General features: G+C 45.0%; 1 protein-coding gene across 1 annotated transcript; it reads left to right on the top strand.

Annotated features, from left to right (window-relative positions):
• The first annotated feature begins 3,918 nt into the window (after positions 1 to 3,918).
• st6galnac5a (ST6 (alpha-N-acetyl-neuraminyl-2,3-beta-galactosyl-1,3)-N-acetylgalactosaminide alpha-2,6-sialyltransferase 5a) lies at positions 3,919 to 23,313 on the top strand. The gene is made up of 4 exons (XM_064943751.1): positions 3,919 to 4,144; positions 18,219 to 18,397; positions 22,846 to 22,953; positions 23,067 to 23,313. The coding sequence occupies exons 1-4, from the start codon at positions 3,920 to 3,922 to the stop codon at positions 23,311 to 23,313; spliced, it is 759 nt and encodes a 252-aa protein (XP_064799823.1). The 5' UTR covers position 3,919.
• Positions 23,314 to 23,524: the final 211 nt, after the last annotated feature.

The raw sequence follows: 23,524 nt of genomic DNA, 5'->3' as shown, positions 1-23,524 counted from the left end.
GGTCGCCAGCTGGACAGTGTCTCTATGACACATTGATGCAGCTGGCTTCGGTGCCAGCTGGACAGTGTCGGTCTGATTGCCAGCTGAACAGTGTCTCTGACACATTGATGCAGCTGGCTTCTGGGTTACACATTGATGCAAGCAGTGTGTCAAGAAACCGTGTGGCTTGGCAGGGTCGTGTATTGGAGGATACATGGCTCTCGACCTTAGCCTCTCCCGAGTCTGTAGAGGAGACACTAATTACCAGTTGGGGAGAAAGAAGGGTAAAATAACAACAAAATAAAATAATCAGACAGTGGTGTAAAAATGCTTTAATTAACAAAGAGCTGCAGTTAGTTTCAGAATGTCTCTGACACATTGATGCAGCTGGCTTCGGTCGCCAGCTGGACAGTGTCTCTGACACATTGATGCAGCTGGCTGCGGTCGCCAGCTGAACAGTGTCTCTGACACATTGATGCAGCAAGCTGGACAGTGTCTCTATGACACATTGATGCAGCTGGCTTCGGTCGCCAGCTGGACAGTGTCTCTATGACACATTGATGCAGCTGGCTTCGGTCGCCAGCTGGACAGTGTCTCTCTCAATTGGCCCAGCGTCGTCTGGGTTAGGGGAGGGTTCGGGCAGCCGGGCGTCTGCAAGCTGACTTCGGTCGCCAGCTGGACAGTGTCTCTCTGACACATTGATGCAGCTGGCTTCGGTCGCTAGCTGGACAGTGTCTCTGACACATTGATGCAGCTGGCTTCGGTCGCCAGCTGGACAGTGTCTCTATGACACATTGATGCAGCTGTCGCCAGCTGGACAGTGTCTCTCTCAATTGAGTTCGGCCAGCCGGGCGTCTGCAAGCTGACTTCGGTCGCCAGCTGGACAGTGTCTCTCTGACACATTGATGCAGCTGGCTTCGGTCGCTAGCTGGACAGTGTCTCTATGACACATTGATGCAGCTGGCTTCGGGTCGCCAGCTGGACAGTGTCTCTCTGACACATTGATGCAGCTGGCTTCGCCAGCTGGACAGTGTCTCTGACACATTGATGCAGCTGGCTCGGTCGCCAAACAGTGTCTCTGACACATTGATGCAGCTGGCTTCGGTCGCCAGCTGGACAGTGTCTCTATGACACATGATGCAGCTGGCTTCGGTCGCCAGACAGTGTCTGACACATCAGCTGGCTTCGGTCGCCATGATGCAGCTGGCTCTCTGACACATTGATGCAGCTGGCTTCGGTCGCCAGCTGGACAGTGTCTCTGACACATTGATGCAGCTGGCTGCTTGAACAGTGTCAGATGCAGCTGGCTTCGGTCGCCAGCTGGACAGTGTCTCTATGACACATTGATGCAGCTGGCTTCGGTCGCCAGCTGGACAGTGTCTCTATGACACATTGATGCAGCTGGCTTCGGTCGCCAGCTGGACAGTGTATCTATGACACATTGATGCAGCTGGCTTCGGTCGCCAGCTGGACAGTGTCTCTCTGACACATTGATGCAGCTGGCTTCGGTCGCCAGCTGGACAGTGTCTCTATGACACATTGATGCAGCTGGCTTCGGTCGCCAGCTGAACAGTGTCTCTGACACATTGATGCAGCTGGCTTCTGGGTTAAGCAAGCAGTGTGTCAAGAAACCGTGTGGCTTGGCAGGGTCGTGTATTGGAGGATACATGGCTCTCGACCTTAGCCTCTCCCGAGTCTGTAGAGGAGACACTAATTACCAGTTGGGGAGAAAGAAGGGTAAAATAACAACAAAATAAAATAATCAGACAGTGGTGTAAAAATGCTTTAATTAACAAAGAGCTGCAGTTAGTTTCAGAATGGGTGGCAAGGAATACGCTTGTCCTAAATATTTCCAAAACGAAAAGCATTGTATTTGGGACAAATCATTCACTAAACCCTAAACCTCAACAACGTCTCGTAATGAATAATGTGGAAATTGAGCAAGTTGAGGTGACTTAACTGCTTGGAGAAACCCTGGATTGTAAACTATCATGGTCAAAACATGTTGATACAACAGTAGCTAAGATGGGGAGAAGTCTGTCCATAATAAAGTGCTGCTCTACCTTCTTAACAGCACTATCAACAAGGCAGGTCCTACAGGCCCTAGTTTCTACCTTCTTAACAACACTATCAACAAGGCAGGTCCTACAGGTCCTAGTTTCTACCTTCTTAACAACACTATCAACAAGGCAGGTCCTACAGGCTCTAGTTTCTTCTTAACAGCACTATCTTAACAGCACTATCAACAAGGCAGGTCCTACAGGCCCTAGTTTCTACCTTCTTAACAACACTATCAACAAGGCAGGTCCTACAGGCCCTAGTTTCTAGTTTCAACACTACAACAAGGCAGGTCCTCTTAACAACACACTATCAACAAGGCAGGTCCTACAGGTCCTAGTTTCTACCTTTTAACAGCACTAACAACACTATCAACAAGGCAGGTCCTACAGGCCCTAGTTTCTACCTTCTTAACAACACTATCAACAAGGCAGGTCCTACAGGTCCTAGTTTCTACCTTCTTAACAACACTATCAACAAGGCAGGTCCTACAGGCCCTAGTTTCTACCTTCTTAACAACACTATCAACAAGGCAGGTCCTACAGGCCCTAGTTTCTACCTTCTTAACAACACTATCAACAAGGCAGGTCCTACAGGCCCTAGTTTCTACCTTCTTAACAACACTATCAACAAGGCAGGTCCTACAGGCCCTAGTTTAGTCACACCTGGACTACTGTTCAGTCGTGTGGTCAGGTGCCACAAAGAGGGACTTGGTAAAATTGCAGTTGTCTCAGAACAGGGCAGCACGGCTGGCCCTCGGATGTACACAGAGTAACGTTAATGACATGCATGTCAATCTCTCCTGGCTCAAAGTGGAAGAGAGATTGATTTCATCATGACTTATTTTTGTAAGAGGTGTTGACAAGCTGAATGTACCGAGCTGTCTGTTTAAAATACTAGCACACAGCTCGGGCACCCATGCATACCCCACAAGACATGTCACCAGAGGTCTGTTTAAACTACTAACTCACAGCTCAGACGTCCATGCATACCCCACAAGACATGTCACCAGAGGTCTCTTCACAGTCCCCAAGTTCACAACAGACTATGGAAGGTGCACAGTACTTCATCATACCATTAATATCACATCATAACTGGCCAGGGGCCCCACACTGCTACATCATAACTTGCCAGGGACCCCACACTGCTACATCATAACTGGCCAGGGGCCCCACACTGCTACATCATGACTTGCCAGGGGCCCTACACTGCTACGTCATAACTGACCAGGGGCCCCACATTGCTACATCATAACTTGCCAGGGGCCCCACACTGCTACATCATAACTGGCCAGGGGCCCCACACTGCTACATCATAACTGGCCAGGGGCCCCACAATGCTACATCATAACTGGCCAGGGGCCCCACACTGCTACATCATAACTGGCCAGGTGCCCCATACTGCTACATCATAACTGGCCAGGGCCCCACACTGCTACATATTAACAGGCCAGGGGCCCCACACTGCTACATCATAACTGGCCAGGGGCCCACACTGCTACATCATAACTGGCCAGGGGCCCCACATGGCTACGTCATAACTGGTCAGGGGCCCCACACTGCTACATCATAACTGGCCAGGGGCCCCACACTGCTACATCATAACTGGCCAGGGGCCCCACACTGCTACATCATAACTGGCCAGGGGCCCCACACTGCTACATCATAGCTGGCCAGGGGCCCCACAATGCTACATCTCTTCCTCATCCTCTCCCCCTTCCTCCCTCTCTCTACTAAAATAACAAAACATCCCTCTCTCCCTCATCCTCTCCCCCTTCCTCCCTCTCTCTACTAAAATAACAAAACATCCCTCTCTTCCTCTCCCCCTTCCTCCCTCTCTCTACTAAAATAACAAAACATCCCTCTCCCCCCAGCCTCTGAGAATGCACTGCCATAGCTGTGCGTTGGTCACCAGCTCTGGTCATCTGATGGGCGGTGGTCGCGGCGAGGAGATCGACCGGGCGGAGTGTGTCATCCGTATGAACGACGCCCCCACGGCGCTGGGGTACGGGCGAGACGTTGGGCGCCGCACCTCGCTACGCGTCATCGCTCACTCCAGCATGCAGAGGGTCCTACGGAACCGCCACGAACTGCTCAACGCATCCCAGGTTAGATGATTCTCTGGGATTTCAAACGTGCATCTTGTGTATCGATTTGGTTGAACAGCAACACAAGTCCCTACTCAGCCTCTCCTCTCTGTGTCCTGATCTGATATACTTCCATTACTTCTTTCTGCATGTTGTTGATGAATGTTGTACTACTGGGGACAATATAGGTCACAGTGTTATCTACTGGGGACAATATAGGTCACAGTGTTATCTACTGGGGACAATATAGGTCACAGTGTTATCTACTGGGGACAATATAGGTCACAGTGTTATCTACTGGGGACAATATAGGTCACAGTGTTATCTACTGGGGACAATATAGGTCACAGTGTTATCTACTGGGGACAATATAGGTCACAGTGTTATCTACTGGGGACAATATAGGACTGGTGTTGATACATGTTGTACTACTGGGACCCTATAGGACTGTTGTTGATGAATGGTGTACTACTGGGACCCTATAGGACTGTTGTTGATGAATGTTGTACTACTGGGACCCTATAGGACTGTTGTTGATACATGTTGTACTACTGGGACCCTATAGGACTGTTGTTGATGAATGTTGTACTACTGGGACCCTATAAGACTGTTGTTGATACATGTTGTACTACTGGGACCCTATAGGACTGTTGTTAATGAATGTTGTACTACTGGGACCCTATAGGACTGTTGTTGATACATGTTGTACTACTGGGACCCTATAGGACTGGTGTTGATACATGTTGTACTACTGGGACCCTATAGGACTGTTGTTGATGAATGGTGTACTACTACTGGGACCCTATAGGACTGTTGTTGATGAATGGTGTACTACTGGGACCCTATAGGACTGTTGTTGATACATGTTGTACTACTGGGACCCTATAGGACTGTTGTTGATACATGTTGTACTACTGGGACCCTATTGGACTGTTGTTGATGAATGTTGTACTACTGGGACCCTATAGGACTGTTGTTGATACATGTTGTACTACTGGGACCCTATAGGACTGTTGTTGATGAATGTTGTACTACTGGGACCCTATAGGACTGTTGTTGATGAATGTTTTACTTGCAACCCAAAAAACATTCAATAAAATTCCCTCTAAAAGGCCCATAGTGCAGTGCGCTTGTTGACAAAGAAACCTATTATTGAATCCCTGCATAAGTGTCTTCAATAATGCTTTCACAGTGTTATCTACTGGGGACTGTTGGGATGACTTCGTTGATGCACTTATCGATGAAGCTGTTGACTGAGGTGGTGTACTCTTCAATGCCATTGTATGAATCCCGGAATATATTCCAGTCTGTGCTAGCAAATCAATCCTGTAGCTTAGCATCCGCGTCATCTGACCACTTCCGTATTAAGCGAGTCACTGGTACTTCCTGCTTTAGTTTTTGCTTGTAAGCAGGAATCAGGAGGATCGAATTATGTTCAGATTTGCCAAATTAAGGGTCGAGGGAGAGCTTTGTGTGCATCTCTGTGTGTGGAGTAAAGGTGGTCTAGTGTTTTTTTCTCTCTGGTTGCACAATTAACATGCTGGTAGAAATTAGATAAAATTGATTTAAGTTTGCCTGCATTAAAGTCCCCGGCCACTAGGAGCGCTGCTTCTGGATGAGCATTTTCCTGTTTGCTTATGGCTTTATAGAGTTGGTTGAGAGCGGTCTTAGTGCCAGTATCGGTCTGTGGTGGTAAATAGATGGCTATGAATAATACAGATCAGAACTCTCTTGGTAGATAGTGTGGTCTACAGCTTATCATAAGGTACTCTACCTCAGGCGAGCCGAACCTTGAGACTTTAATATTAGACATCGCGCACCAGCTGTTATTGATAAATAGACACAGACCTTCGCCCCTGTCTTATCAGACGTAGCTGCTCTGTCCTGCCGATACACGGAGAGGCCAGCCAGCTCTCCATGTCGTCGTTCATTCACGTCTCGGTGAAACATAAGATATTACGGTTTTTAATGTCCCGTTGGTAGGATATTCTTAATAGTAGATCATCCAGATTTTACCCCTAATTATTGGCCAATAATACAAAAGGTAGTGGTGGTTTACCTACTTGTCATCGAATTCTTACACCCTGCACTGCTCCCTCTTTTTCTCCATCTTTTCGTCACGCTGATGACGGGGATTTAGGCCTTGTCTCAACAAAGCAGTATATCCTTCGCGTCGGAATCATTAAAGATAAAATCTTCGTCCAGTTTGAGATGAGTTATCACTGTTCTGATGTCCAGAAGCTCTTTATCAGTCGTAAGAAACGGTAGCAGCAGCAACATTATGTAGAAAATGAGTTACAAACAATGTGAAAAAACTCAACAAAATAGCGCATTACATTCTCCTCCCTCCAGGACACAGTGTTTATCAGTAGTAACATTACATTACATTCTCCTCCCTCCAGGACACAGTGTTTATCAGTAGTAACATTACATTCTCCTCCCTCCAGGACACAGTGTTTATCAGTAGTAACATTACATTCTCCTCCCTCCAGGACACAGTGTTTATCAGTAGTAACATTACATTCTCCTCCCTCCAGGACACAGTGTTTATCAGTAGTAACATTACATTCTCCTCCCTCCAGGACACAGTGTTTATCAGTAGTAACATTACATTCTCCTCCCTCCAGGACACAGTGTTTATCAGTAGTAACATTACATTACATTCTCCTCCCTCCAGGACACAGTGTTTATCAGTAGTAACATTACATTACATTCTCCTCCCTCCAGGACACAGTGTTTATCAGTAGTAACATTACATTCTCCTCCCTCCAGGGCACAGTGTTTATCAGTAGTAACATTACATTACATTCTCCTCCCTCCAGGACACAGTGTTTATCAGTAGTAACATTACATTACATTCTCCTCCCTCCAGGACACAGTGTTTATCAGTGGTAACATTACATTCTCCTCCCTCCAGGACACAGTGTTTATCAGTAGTAACATTACATTCTCCTCCCTCCAGGACACAGTGTTTATCAGTAGTAACATTACATTCTCCTCCCTCCAGGACACAGTGTTTATCAGTAGTAACATTACATTCTCCTCCCTCCAGGACACAGTGTTTATCAGTAGTAACATTACATTCTCCTCCCTCCAGGACACAGTGTTTATCAGTGGTAACATTACATTACATTCTCCTCCCTCCAGGACACAGTGTTTATCAGTAGTAACATTACATTCTCCTCCCTCCAGGACACAGTGTTTCTCAGTAGTAACATTACATTACATTCTCCACCCTCCAGGACACAGTGTTTATCAGTAGTAACATTACATTACATTCTCCTCCCTCCAGGACACAGTGTTTATCAGTAGTAACATTACATTCTCCTCCCTCCAGGACACAGTGTTTATCAGTAGTAACATTACATTCTCCTCCCTCCAGGACACAGTGTTTATCAGTAGTAACATTACATTACATTCTCCTCCCTCCAGGACACAGTGTTTATCAGTGGTAACATTACATTCTCCTCCCTCCAGGACACAGTGTTTATCAGTAGTAACATTACATTCTCCTCCCTCCAGGACACAGTGTTTATCAGTAGTAACATTACATTACATTCTCCTCCCTCCAGGACACAGTGTTTATCAGTAGTAACATTACATTCTCCTCCCTCCAGGACACAGTGTTTATCAGTAGTAACATTACATTCTCCTCCCTCCAGGACACAGTGTTTATCAGTAGTAACATTACATTCTCCTCCCTCCAGGACACAGTGTTTATCAGTAGTAACATTACATTCTCCTCCCTCCAGGACACAGTGTTTATCAGTAGTAACATTACATTACATTCTCCTCCCTCCAGGACACAGTGTTTATCAGTAGCAACATTACATTCTCCTCCCTCCAGGACACAGTGTTTATCAGTAGTAACATTACATTCTCCTCCCTCCAGGACACAGTGTTTATCAGTAGTAACATTACATTCTCCTCCCTCCAGGACACAGTGTTTATCAGTAGTAACATTACATTCTCCTCCCTCCAGGACACAGTGTTTATCAGTAGTAACATTACATTACATTCTCCTCCCTCCAGGACACAGTGTTTATCAGTAGTAACATTACATTCTCCTCCCTCCAGGACACAGTGTTTATCAGTGGTAACATTACATTACATTCTCCTCCCTCCAGGACACAGTGTTTATCAGTAGTAACATTACATACATTACATTCTCCTCCCTCCAGGACACTGTTTATCAGTAGTAACATTACATTCTCCTCCCTCCAGGACACAGTGTTTATCAGTAGTAACATTACATTCTCCTCCCTCCAGGACACAGTGTTTATCAGTGGTAACATTACATTACATTCTCCTCCCTCCAGGACACAGTGTTTATCAGTGGTAACATTACATTACATTCTCCTCCCTCCAGGACACAGTGTTTATCAGTAGTAACATTACATTCTCCTCCCTCCAGGACACAGTGTTTATCAGTAGTAACATTACATTCTCCTCCCTCCAGGACACAGTGTTTATCAGTAGTAACATTACATTCTCCTCCCTCCAGGACACAGTGTTTATCAGTAGTAACATTACATTACATTCTCCTCCCTCCAGGACACAGTGTTTATCAGTGGTAACATTACATTACATTCTCCTCCCTCCAGGACACAGTGTTTATCAGTGGTAACATTACATTACATTCTCCTCCCTCCAGGACACAGTGTTTATCAGTAGTAACATTACATTACATTCTCCTCCCTCCAGGACACAGTGTTTATCAGTAGGAACATTACATTCTCCTCCCTCCAGGACACAGTGTTTATCAGTGGTAACATTACATTACATTCTCCTCCCTCCAGGACACAGTGTTTATCAGTAGTAACATTACATTACATTCTCCTCCCTCCAGGACACAGTGTTTATCAGTAGTAACATTACATTCTCCTCCCTCCAGGACACAGTGTTTATCAGTAGTAACATTACATTACATTCTCCTCCCTCCAGGACACAGTGTTTATCAGTGGTAACATTACATTCTCCTCCCTCCAGGACACAGTGTTTATCAGTAGTAACATTACATTCTCCTCCCTCCAGGACACAGTGTTTATCAGTAGTAACATTACATTACATTCTCCTCCCTCCAGGACACAGTGTTTATCAGTAGTAACATTACATTCTCCTCCCTCCAGGACACAGTGTTTATCAGTAGTAACATTACATTCTCCTCCCTCCAGGACACAGTGTTTATCAGTAGTAACATTACATTCTCCTCCCTCCAGGACACAGTGTTTATCAGTAGCAACATTACATTCTCCTCCCTCCAGGACACAGTGTTTATCAGTAGTAACATTACATTCTCCTCCCTCCAGGACACAGTGTTTATCAGTAGTAACATTACATTCTCCTCCCTCCAGGACACAGTGTTTATCAGTGGTAACATTACATTACATTCTCCTCCCTCCAGGACACAGTGTTTATCAGTAGTAACATTACATTCTCCTCCCTCCAGGACACTGTTTATCAGTAGTAACATTACATTCTCCTCCCTCCAGGACACTGTTTATCAGTAGTAACATTACATTCTCCTCCCTCCAGGACACAGTGTTTATCAGTAGTAACATTACATTCTCCTCCCTCCAGGACACAGTGTTTATCAGTGGTAACATTACATTACATTCTCCTCCCTCCAGGACACAGTGTTTATCAGTGGTAACATTACATTACATTCTCCTCCCTCCAGGACACAGTGTTTATCAGTAGTAACATTACATTCTCCTCCCTCCAGGACACAGTGTTTATCAGTAGTAACATTACATTCTCCTCCCTCCAGGACACAGTGTTTATCAGTAGTAACATTACATTCTCCTCCCTCCAGGACACAGTGTTTATCAGTAGGAACATTACATTACATTCTCCTCCCTCCAGGACACAGTGTTTATCAGTAGTAACATTACATTACATTCTCCTCCCTCCAGGACACAGTGTTTATCAGTAGTAACATTACATTACATTCTCCTCCCTCCAGGACACAGTGTTTATCAGTAGTAACATTACATTACATTCTCCTCCCTCCAGGACACAGTGTTTATCAGTAGTAACATTACATTACATTCTCCTCCCTCCAGGACACAGTGTTTATCAGTAGTAACATTACATTCTCCTCCCTCCAGGACACAGTGTTTATCAGTAGGAACATTACATTCTCCTCCCTCCAGGACACAGTGTTTATCAGTAGTAACATTACATTACATTCTCCTCCCTCCAGGACACAGTGTTTATCAGTAGTAACATTACATTACATTCTCCTCCCTCCAGGACACAGTGTTTATCAGTAGTAACATTACATTCTCCTCCCTCCAGGACACAGTGTTTATCAGTAGTAACATTACATTACATTCTCCTCCCTCCAGGACACAGTGTTTATCAGTAGTAACATTACATTCTCCTCCCTCCAGGACACAGTGTTTATCAGTAGTAACATTACATTCTCCTCCCTCCAGGACACAGTGTTTATCAGTAGTAACATTACATTCTCCTCCCTCCAGGACACAGTGTTTATCAGTAGTAACATTACATTCTCCTCCCTCCAGGACACAGTGTTTATCAGTAGTAACATTACATTACATTCTCCTCCCTCCAGGACACAGTGTTTATCAGTGGTAACATTACATTCTCCTCCCTCCAGGACACAGTGTTTATCAGTAGTAACATTACATTCTCCTCCCTCCAGGACACAGTGTTTATCAGTAGTAACATTACATTACATTCTCCTCCCTCCAGGACACAGTGTTTATCAGTAGTAACATTACATTCTCCTCCCTCCAGGACACAGTGTTTATCAGTAGTAACATTACATTACATTCTCCTCCCTCCAGGACACAGTGTTTATCAGTAGTAACATTACATTACATTCTCCTCCCTCCAGGACACAGTGTTTATCAGTAGTAACATTACATTCTCCTCCCTCCAGGACACAGTGTTTATCAGTAGTAACATTACATTACATTCTCCTCCCTCCAGGACACAGTGTTTATCAGTAGTAACATTACATTCTCCTCCCTCCAGGACACAGTGTTTATCAGTAGCAACATTACATTCTCCTCCCTCCAGGACACAGTGTTTATCAGTAGTAACATTACATTCTCCTCCCTCCAGGACACAGTGTTTATCAGTAGTAACATTACATTCTCCTCCCTCCAGGACACAGTGTTTATCAGTGGTAACATTACATTACATTCTCCTCCCTCCAGGACACTGTTTATCAGTAGTAACATTACATTCTCCTCCCTCCAGGACACTGTTTATCAGTAGTAACATTACATTCTCCTCCCTCCAGGACACAGTGTTTATCAGTAGTAACATTACATTCTCCTCCCTCCAGGACACAGTGTTTATCAGTGGTAACATTACATTACATTCTCCTCCCTCCAGGACACAGTGTTTATCAGTGGTAACATTACATTACATTCTCCTCCCTCCAGGACACAGTGTTTATCAGTAGTAACATTACATTCTCCTCCTCCAGGACACAGTGTTTATCAGTAGTAACATTACATTCTCCTCCCTCCAGGACACAGTGTTTATCAGTAGTAACATTACATTCTCCTCCCTCCAGGACACAGTGTTTATCAGTAGTAACATTACATTACATTCTCCTCCCTCCAGGACACAGTGTTTATCAGTAGTAACATTACATTACATTCTCCTCCCTCCAGGACACAGTGTTTATCAGTAGTAACATTACATTACATTCTCCTCCCTCCAGGACACAGTGTTTATCAGTAGGAACATTACATTCTCCTCCCTCCAGGACACAGTGTTTATCAGTAGTAACATTACATTACATTCTCCTCCCTCCAGGACACAGTGTTTATCAGTAGTAACATTACATTACATTCTCCTCCCTCCAGGACACAGTGTTTATCAGTAGTAACATTACATTCTCCTCCCTCCAGGACACAGTGTTTATCAGTAGTAACATTACATTCTCCTCCCTCCAGGACACAGTGTTTATCAGTAGTAACATTACATTCTCCTCCCTCCAGGACACAGTGTTTATCAGTAGTAACATTACATTCTCCTCCCTCCAGGACACAGTGTTTATCAGTAGTAACATTACATTCTCCTCACTCCAGGACACAGTGTTTATCAGTAGTAACATTACATTCTCCTCCCTCCAGGACACAGTGTTTATCAGTAGTAACATTACATTACATTCTCCTCCCTCCAGGACACAGTGTTTATCAGTAGTAACATTACATTCTCCTCCCTCCAGGACACAGTGTTTATCAGTAGTAACATTACATTCTCCTCCCTCCAGGACACAGTGTTTATCAGTAGTAACATTACATTCTCCTCCTCCAGGACACAGTGTTTATCAGTAGTAACATTACATTCTCCTCCCTCCAGGACACAGTGTTTATCAGTGGTAACATTACATTACATTCTCCTCCCTCCAGGACACAGTGTTTATCAGTAGTAACATTACATTCTCCTCCCTCCAGGACACAGTGTTTATCAGTGGTAACATTACATTACATTCTCCTCCCTCCAGGACACAGTGTTTATCAGTGGTAACATTACATTACATTCTCCTCCCTCCAGGACACAGTGTTTATCAGTAGTAACATTACATTCTCCTCCCTCCAGGGCACAGTGTTTATCAGTAGTAACATTACATTCTCCTCCCTCCAGGGCACAGTGTTTATCAGTAGTAACATTACATTCTCCTCCCTCCAGGACACTGTGTTTATCAGTAGTAACATTACATTCTCCTCCCTCCAGGACACAGTGTTTATCAGTAGTAACATTACATTACATTCCCTCCCTCCAGGACACAGTGTTTATCAGTAGTAACATTACATTCTCCTCCCTCAGGACACAGTGTTTATCAGTAGTAACATTACATTCCTCCCTCCAGGACACAGTGTTTAACAGTGGTAACATTACATTCTCCTCCCTCCAGGACACAGTGTTTATCAGTAGTAACATTACATTCTCCTCCCTCCAGGACACAGTGTTTATCAGTAGTAACATTACATTCTCCTCCCTCCAGGACACAGTGTTTATCAGTAGTAACATTACATTCTCCTCCCTCCAGGACACAGTGTTTATCAGTAGTAACATTACATTCTCCTCCCTCCAGGACACAGTGTTTATCAGTGGTAACATTACATTACATTCTCCTCCCTCCAGGACACAGTGTTTATCAGTAGTAACATTACATTCTCCTCCCTCCAGGACACAGTGTTTATCAGTAGTAACATTACATTCTCCTCCCTCCAGGACACAGTGTTTATCAGTGGTAACATTACATTCTCCTCCCTCCAGGACACAGTGTTTCTCAGTAGTAACATTACATTACATTCTCCTCCCTCCAGGACACAGTGTTTATCAGTAGTAACATTACATTCTCCTCCCTCCAGGACACAGTGTTTCTCAGTAGTAACATTACATTACATTCTCCTCCCTCCAGGACACAGTGTTTATCAGTAGTAACATTACATTCTCCTCCCTCCAGGACACAGTGTTTCTCAGTAGTAACATTACATTACATTCTCCTCCCTCCAGGACACAGTGTTTATCAGTAGTAACATTACATTCTCCTCCCTCCAGGACACAGTGTTTCTCAGTAGTAACATTACATTACATTCTCCTCCCTCCAGGACACTGTGTTTATCAGTAGCAACATTACATTCTCCTCCCTCCAGGACACAGTGTTTATCAGTAGTAACATTACATTCTCCTCCCTCCAGGACACAGTGTTTATCAGTGGTAACATTACATTCTCCTCCCTCCAGGACACAGTGTTTATCAGTAGTAACATTACATTCTCCTCCCTCCAGGACACAGTGTTTATCAGTAGTAACATTACATTACATTCTCCTCCTCCAGGACACAGTGTTTATCAGTAGTAACATTACATTACCTCCTCCTCCAGGACACAGTGTTTATCAGTAGTAACATTACATTCTCCTCCCTCCAGGACACAGTGTTTATCAGTAGTAACATTACATTACATTCTCCAGGACACAGTCCCTCCAGGACACAGTGTTTATCAGTAGTAACATTACATTACATTCTCTCCCTCCAGGACACAGTGTTTATCAGTAGTAACATTACATTCTCCTCCCTCCAGGACACAGTGTTTATCAGTAGTAACATTACATTCTCCTCCCTCCAGGACACAGTGTTTATCAGTAGTAACATTACATTCTCCCTCCAGGACACAGTGTTTATCAGTAGTAACATTACATTACATTCTCCTCCCTCCAGGACACAGTGTTTATCAGTAGTAACATTACATTCTCCTCCCTCCAGGACACAGTGTTTATCAGTAGTAACATTACATTCTCCTCCCTCCAGGACACAGTGTTTATCAGTAGTAACATTACATTCTCCTCCCTCCAGGACACAGTGTTTATCAGTAGTAACATTACATTCTCCTCCCTCCAGGACACAGTGTTTATCAGTGGTAACATTACATTACATTCTCCTCCCTCCAGGACACAGTGTTTATCAGTAGTAACATTACATTACATTCTCCTCCCTCCAGGACACAGTGTTTATCAGTAGTAACATTACATTCTCCTCCCTCCAGGACACAGTGTTTATCAGTAGTAACATTACATTCTCCTCCCTCCAGGACACAGTGTTTATCAGTAGTAACATTACATCTCCTCCAGGACACAGTGTTTATCAGTAGTAACATTACATTACATTCTCCTCCCTCCAGGACACAGTGTTTATCAGTAGTAACATTACATTACATTCTCCTCCCTCCAGGACACAGTGTTTATCAGTAGTAACATTACATTACATTCTCCTCCCTCCAGGACACAGTGTTTATCAGTAGTAACATTACATTCTCTCTCCCTCCAGGACACAGTGTTTATCAGTAGTAACATTACATTACATTCTCCTCCCTCCAGGACACAGTGTTTATCAGTAGTAACATTACATTACATTCTCCTCCCTCCAGGACACAGTGTTTATCAGTAGTAACATTACATTCTCCTCCCTCATTTTATCAGTAGTAACATCATTCTCCTCCCTCCAGGACACAGTGTTTATCAGTAGTAACATTACATTCTCCTCCCTCCAGGACACAGTGTTTATCAGTAGTAACATTACATTCTCCTCCCTCCAGGACACAGTGTTTATCAGTAGTAACATTACATTCTCCTCCCTCCAGGACACAGTGTTTATCAGTAGTAACATTACATTCTCCTCTCCAGGACACAGTGTTTATCAGTAGTAACATTACATTCTCCTCCCTCCAGGACACAGTGTTTATCAGTAGTAACATTACATTACATTCTCCTCCCTCCAGGACACAGTGTTTATCAGTAGTAACATTACATTCTCCTCCCTCCAGGACACAGTGTTTATCAGTAGTAACATTACATTCTCCTCCCTCCAGGACACAGTGTTTATCAGTGGTAACATCCTCTCCCTCCAGGACACAGTGTTTATCAGTAGTAACATTACATTCTCCTCCCTCCAGGACACAGTGTTTATCAGTGGTAACATTACATTACATTCTCCTCCCTCCAGGACACAGTGTTTATCAGTAGTAACATTACATTCTCCTCCCTCCAGGACACAGTGTTTATCAGTAGTAACATTACATTCTCCTCCCTCCAGGACACAGTGTTTATCAGTGGTAACATTACATTACATTCTCCTCCCTCCAGGACACAGTGTTTATCAGTAGTAACATTACATTCTCCTCCCTCCAGGACACAGTGTTTATCAGTAGTAACATTACATTCTCCTCCCTCCAGGACACAGTGTTTATCAGTAGTAACATTACATTCTCCTCCCCCTCCAGGACACAGTGTTTATCAGTAGTAACATTATTCTCCTTCTCCCCTCCAGGACATTACATTCTCCTCCCTCCAGGACACAGTGTTTATCAGTAGTAACATTACATTCTCCTCCTCCAGGACACAGTGTTTATCAGTAGTAACATTACATTCTCCTCCCTCCAGGACACAGTGTTTATCAGTAGTAACATTACATTCTCCTCCTCCAGGACATTCTCCTCCCTCCAGGACACAGTGTTTATCAGTGGTAACATTACATTACATTCTCCTCCCTCCAGGACACAGTGTTTATCAGTAGTAACATTACATTCTCCTCCCTCCAGGACACAGTTTTATCAGTAGTAACATTACATTCTCCCCCTCCAGGACACAGTGTTTATCAGTAGTAACATTACATTCTCCTCCCTCCAGGACACAGTGTTTCTCAGTAGTAACATTACATTACATTCTCCTCCCTCCAGGACACAGTGTTTATCAGTAGTAACATTACATTCTCCTCCCTCCAGGACACAGTGTTTATCAGTAGTAACATTACATTACATTCTCCTCCCTCCAGGACACAGTGTTTATCAGTAGTAACATTACATTCTCCTCCCTCCAGGACACAGTGTTTATCAGTAGTAACATTACATTTTATCAGTAGTAACATTCTCTCCCTCCAGGACACAGTGTTTATCAGTAGTAACATTACATTACATTCTCCTCCCTCCAGGACACAGTGTTTATCAGTAGTAACATTACATTACATTCTCCTCCCTCCAGGACACAGTGTTTATCAGTAGTAACATTACATTCTCCTCCCTCCAGGACACAGTGTTTATCAGTAGTAACATTACATTACATCTCCTCCCTCCAGGACACAGTGTTTATCAGTAGTAACATTACATTCTCCTCCCTCCAGGACACAGTGTTTATCAGTAGTAACATTACATTCTCCTCCCTCCAGGACACAGTGTTTATCAGTAGTAACATTACATTACATCTCCTCCCTCCAGGACACAGTGTTTATCAGTAGTAACATTACATTACATTCTCCTCCCTCCAGGACACAGTGTTTATCAGTAGTAACATTACATTACATTCTCCTCCCTCCAGGACACAGTGTTTATCAGTAGTAACATTACATTCTCCTCCCTCCAGGACACAGTGTTTATCAGTAGTAACATTACATTACATTCTCCTCCCTCCAGGACACAGTGTTTATCAGTAGTAACATTACATTCTCCTCCCTCCAGGACACAGTGTTTATCAGTAGTAACATTACATTACATTCTCCTCCCTCCAGGACACAGTGTTTATCAGTAGTAACATTACATTACATTCTCCTCCCTCCAGGACACAGTGTTTATCAGTAGTAACATTACATTACATTCTCCTCCCTCCAGGACACAGTGTTTATCAGTAGTAACATTACATTTCTCCTCCCTCCAGGACACAGTGTTTATCAGTAGTAACATTACATTCTTCTCCTCCCTCCAGGACACAGTGTTTATCAGTAGTAACATTACATTCTCCTCCCTCCAGGACACAGTGTTTATCAGTAGTAACATTACATTACATTCTCCTCCCTCCAGGACACAGTGTTTATCAGTAGTAACATTACATTCTCCTCCCTCCAGGACACAGTGTTTATCAGTGGTAACATTACATTACATTCTCCTCCCTCCAGGACACAGTGTTTATCAGTAGTAACATTATTACATTCTCCTCCCTCCAGGACACAGTGTTTATCAGTAGTAACATTACATTCATTCTCCTCCAGGACACAGTGTTTATCAGTAGTAACATTACATTCTCCTCCCTCCAGGACACAGTGTTTATCAGTAGTAACATTACATTCTCCTCCCTCCAGGACACAGTGTTTATCAGTAGTAACATTACATTACATTCTCCTCCCTCCAGGACACAGTGTTTATCAGTAGTAACATTACATTCATTCTCTCCCTCCAGGACACAGTGTTTATCAGTAGTAACATTACATTCTCCTCCCTCCAGGACACAGTGTTTATCAGTAGTAACATTACATTACATTCTCCTCCCCCTCCAGGACACAGTGTTTATCAGTAGTAACATTACATTCTCTCTCCCTCCAGGACACAGTGTTTATCAGTAGTAACATTACATTACTCCTCCTCCCTCCAGGACACAGTGTTTATCAGTAGTAACATTACATTCTCCTCCCTCCAGGACACAGTGTTTATCAGTAGTAACATTACATTCTCCTCCCTCCAGGACACAGTGTTTATCAGTGGTAACATTACATTCTCCTCCCTCCAGGACACAGTGTTTATCAGTAGTAACATTACATTACATTCTCCTCCCTCCAGGACACAGTGTTTATCTTCTGGGGGCCCAGTAATTACATGCGGCGGGATGGGAAGGGTCTGGTCTACAACAACCTGAGGTTGATGAACCAGGTGCTGCCCAAACTAAAGGTCTACATGATCTCCAGGCAGAAGATGCTGCAGTTTGACGAACTCTTCAAGAGGGAGACGGGCAAGGACAGGTGAGTTTCACGGGCAAGCTGGAGTACCTTAACAAATGATGAGTGGAACAGAGGTGGCTCGGGGTCAGAGATGAACCACGAATGATACTGAAAAGACTTGTCTCCCAAAGTAAGTTTGAATAAATAAGTCAACTGCTTCCTTTGAAGAACGGAAAACATTACAAAAGTTACATTAGAAGTCGTGATCAGTATTTGCAACATTTAGGCTTTTTCTTCCCTTCAAATAGCGTATATGATTTAATTTAGAAGAAAGAACTTAATCTCAAAAAAAATTTTTTAATCAAATCGTATTTGTCACTGGTGCTGAATACAACAGGTGTAGACCTTACCGTGAAATGCTTACTTACAAGCCCTTAACCAACAATGCCGTTTAAGAAATTGAGTTACTAATATATTTACTAAATAAACTAAAGGAAAAAAATCTAATCAATGAAAATGTACATAACAATAATGTGTCTCGGCTTTCGTTGTGGGAAGGAGGAGCGGACCAAAATGCAGCGTAGTTGTGATTCATTTTATTTAATAAGGAAACTATACATAAAATAACAAACGTACGAAAACCAAAAACAGTCCTATCTGGTGCAAAACACAGAGACAGGAACAATCACCCACAAACACACAGTGAAACCCAGGCTACCTAAATATGGTTCCCAATCAGAGACAATGACTAACACCTGCCTCTGATTGAGAACCATATCAGGCCAGACATAGAAATAGACAAACAAGACATTAAACATAGAATGCCCACTCAGATCACACCCTGACCAACCAAAACATACAAATAAACTATGGTCAGGTTGTGACATAATGAGGCTATATACAGGGGGTACCGGTACAGAGTCTATGTGGAGGCTATATACAGGATGTTACGGTACAGAGTCAATGTGGAGGCTATATACAGGGGGTACCGGTACAAAGTCAATGTGGAGGCTATATACAGGTTGTTACGGTACAGAGTCAATGAGGAGGCTATATACAGGGTGTTACGGTACAGAGTCAATGTGGAGGCTATATACAGGGTGTTATGGTACAGAGTCAATGAGGAGGCTATATACAGGGTGTTATGGTACAGAGTCAATGTGGAGGCTATATACAGGATGTTACGGTACAGAGTCAATGAGGAGGCTATATACAGGGTGTTACGGTACAGAGTCAATGTGGAAGCTGTATACAGGGGGAACCGGTACAGAGTCAATGAGGAGGCTATATACAGGGTGTTACGGTACAGAGTCAATGAGGAGGCTATATACAGGGTGTTACGGTACAGAGTCAATGAGGAGGCTATATACAGGGGGTACTGGTACTGAGTCAATGTGGAGGCTATATACAGGGGGTACCGGTACAGAGTCAATGTGGAGGCTATATACAGGGGGTACCGGTACCTAGTCAGTGTGGAGGCTATATACAGGAGGTACCAGGAAGTAATGAGGCTATATACAGGGGTTACTGGTACAGAGTCCATGTGGAGGCTATATACAGGGGGTACCGGTACAGAGTCAATGTGGAGGCTATATACAGGGTGTTATGGTACAGAGTCTATGTGGAGGCTATATACAGGGTGTTACGGTACAGAGTCCATGTGGAGGCTATATACATGGGGTACCGGTACAGAGTCAATGTGGAGGCTATATACAGGGTATTACGGTACAGAGTCAATGTGGAGGCTATACACATGGGGTACCAGGTAGTAATGAGGCTATATACAGGGGTTACTGGTACAGAGTCCATGTGGAGGCTATATACAGGGGGTACCGGTACCTAGTCAGTGTGCAGGGGTACAGGTTAGTCAAGGTGAATTGTAAAGTGACTGCATAGATCATTTACAGCGAGTAGCACCAGTGTAAAAACAAAGGCGGGGCCAATGTAAAAAAGTCCGGGTGGCCATTTGATTAGCTGCTCTGCAGTCTGATGGCATGGGGGGTAAAAGCTGTTAAGAAGCCTTTTGGTCCTAGACTTGGTGCTCCAGTACCGCTTGCCGTGTGGTAGCAGAGAGAATAGTCTATAACTTGGGTGACTAGAGTCTTTAAAAAAATGTTGGGCCTTCCTTGACACCGCCTAGTATATAGGTCCTGGATGGCAGGAAGCTTGGCCCCTTCTGTAGCGCTTTACGGTCAGATACCAAGCAGTTGCCAGGAGGTGATGCAACGGGTCAGGATGCTCTCGATGGTGCAACTTATTGAGGATCTGGGGACCCATGTCAAATCTTTTCAGTCTCCTGAGGGGGTAAATGTGCCCTCTTCACGACTGTCTTGGTGTGTTTGGACCATGATAGATCGTTGGTGATGTGGACACCAAGGAACTTGAAACTCTCGACCCGCTCCACTACAGACCCATTGATATTAATGGGGGCCTCTTCGGCCCTCCTTTTCCTATAGTCCACGATCATCTCCTTTGTCTTGCTCACATTGAGGGAGAGGCCCCACACTGCCAGGTCTCTGACCTCCTCTCTATAGGCCGTCTCATCGTTGTCGGTGATCAGGCCAACCACGTCAACTTAATGATGGTGTTGGAGTCGTGTTTGGCCACGCAGTCATGGGTGAACACAGGGAATACAGGAGGGGACTAAGTACACACCCCTGACGGGCCCCAGTGTTGAGGATCAGCGTGGCAGATGTGTTGTTACCTACCCTCACCACCTGGGGGCGTCCGGTCAGGAAGTCCAGGATCCAGTTGCAGAGGCAGGTGTTTAGTCCCAGGGTCCTTAGCTTAGTGTTGAGCTTCGTGGGCACTATGGTGTTGAACGCTGAGCTGTCGTCAATGAACAGCATTCTCACATAGGTGTTCCTTTTGTCCAGGTGTGAAAGGGCAGTGTGGAGTGCGATTGAGATTGCGTCACCTGTGGTTATGTTGGGGCGGTGTGTGAATTGGAGTGGGGTCTGGAGTGGGGTCTTTCTGTCATGATGGTGTTGATGTGAGCCGTGACCAGCCTTTCAAAGCACTTCATGGCTACCGACGTGAGTGCTCCTGGACAGAAATGTAGGGGGTTTCCTTCGCTCTCTTGGGCACAGGGGCTATGGTGGTCTGTTTGAAACATGCAGTATTACAGACTCGGTCAGGGAGAGGTTGAAAATGTCAGTCAAGACACTTTCCAGTCGGTCCGTGCTTTAATACATACACGTCCTGGTAATCCGTCTGGCCCCGCGGCTTTGTGAATGTTGACCTGTTTGAAGGACTTGCTCACATCGGCTACGGAGAGCGTGGTTGTCCGGAACAGCTGGTGCTCTCATGCATGCTTCAGGATCTCCCTCAGATAGTGGGGCAGAGTTTCATCTCTTTCAGATAGTGGGGGCAGTTAGGCATCTCGCTCGTTCATAGTGTGCTCCGTTCTGAATCCCTACCCATTGATACTGAACAAAACAAAAAGCATGAAAGGCTTTGTTTCCCTCTCTCTCTTTCTCTCTCTCGCTCTGAGGCGTGGCTCTGGGAGTCTGTCTGCTGCTGGGATCCTATCTGATTAAATGGCACCCTATTCCCTACATAGTGCACCCTATTCCCTACATAGTGCACCCTATTCCCTACATAGTGCACCCTATTCCCTACATAGTGCACCCTATTCCCTACATAGTGCACGCTATTCCCTACATAGTGCACCCTATTCCCTACATAGTGTACTACATTTGACCAGGGCTCATATATCTCTAGTCAAATGTAATACACTAAATAGGGAATAGGGGCCATTGGGGACACAAGTCCTGATGACACCAGGCTCCCTTCAGACAGGCAGACACCACCAGGAAAATCCCTTTGGAGAGGATTTATCGCCCGATTCAGTCTTAGGAAATGTAGGTCTTTCCTGCACACGCCACTCCTACGCACTTCTCAGGCGTGGTTCCCTTGAATAAATGTAATTCAACCGCTGAAAACCCTTCCATTTACCGGCCAGCAGATTTCTTCATGGAGTATTTCTTCAATAGGGTCTTAAGTACATCTATCTAAAGCCACAGGTTTCCTGTAGACGGGACACTTGGCATTCAGGCGAGTTCAATCCTGGTTTCACCAGACCAGTGAATCTTGTTTCTCATGGTCTGAGAGTCCTTTAGGTGCCTTGAGGCAAACTCCCAGCAGGCTGTCATGTGCCGTTTACTGAGGAGAGGCTTCCATCTGACCACTCTACCATAAAGGCCTGATTGGTGGAGTGCTGCAGAGATGGTTACCGCACATTTTTTGTTGTTGTATAATTTACCTTTCTTTATTATCTATTTCAATTGCTTTGGTAATTTAAATATTTGTTTCCTATGCCAATAACGCCCATTTAATTTAATTGAGAGAGAGAGAGAGAGAGAGAGAGAGAGAGAGATGGATGAGTGGATGAGTTTACATGGACATGGGAGTTACTGAATACCTATGCCAGACAATCTTCTATAACCTCATTCCACCTCCCCCTCCTCCCTGTCTCCCCTCTCTCTCTACCCCCCCCCCTTTTCCCTCTCTCCCTCCCCCTCCTCCAGGCGAATCTCTAACTCGTGGTTGAGTACTGGTTGGTTCACTATGACCATAGCTCTGGAGCTGTGTGACCGGATCAATGTCTATGGCATGGTAGCTCCAGACCACTGCAGGTGAGAACTGATCTCTCTCTCTCTCTCTCTCTCTCTCTCTCTCTCTCTCTCTCTCTCTCTCTCTCTCTCTCTCTCTCCAATAATCTATCCTGTGTACCTGTTGCCCCTCCTAGAGAGCCCCAGCCCCCATCCTCCCCCTCCCCCTACCACTACTACGAGCCCCACGGTCCAGAGGAGTGTGCCATGTACATCAGCCATGAGCGGGACCGCAGGGGCAGCCATCACCGCTTTATCACGGAGAAGAGGGTCTTCACCAGCTGGGCTCGAACCTTCAACATCCATTTCTACCAGCCTGACTGGGAACCCCCACCGCTGGCCCCCGCTAACCGCTGGCCCCCGCTAACCGCTGGCCCCCGCTAACCGCTGGCCCCCGCTAACCGCTGGCCCCCGCTAACCGCTGACCCCCGCTAACCGCTGACCCCCGCTAACCGCTGACCACCGCTAACTGCTGACCCCCACTAACCGCTGACCACCGCTAACTGCTGACCCCCGGTAACCGCTGGCCACCGCTAACTGCTGACCCCGCTAACCGCTGACCACCGCTAACCGCTGACCCCGCTAGCCGCTGACC

Source organism: Oncorhynchus masou, chromosome 3, assembly GCF_036934945.1.
Source record: "Oncorhynchus masou masou isolate Uvic2021 chromosome 3, UVic_Omas_1.1, whole genome shotgun sequence".
In the NCBI taxonomy this organism is placed as follows: domain Eukaryota; kingdom Metazoa; phylum Chordata; class Actinopteri; order Salmoniformes; family Salmonidae; genus Oncorhynchus; species Oncorhynchus masou.
This window is presented reverse-complemented; position numbering and strand designations above follow the sequence as displayed.

Bases quoted from the DNA above. Each gene is read 5' to 3' on its own strand.
- st6galnac5a (XM_064943751.1), top strand. From the start codon at position 3,920: ATGCACTGCCATAGCTGTGCGTTGGTCACCAGCTCTGGTCATCTGATG. The intron at 4,145-18,218 runs GTTAGATGATTC...TCCTCCCTCCAG, and splicing joins AACTGCTCAACGCATCCCAG to GACACAGTGTTTATCTTCTG. The intron at 22,954-23,066 runs GTGAGAACTGAT...TGCCCCTCCTAG, and splicing joins GTAGCTCCAGACCACTGCAG to AGAGCCCCAGCCCCCATCCT.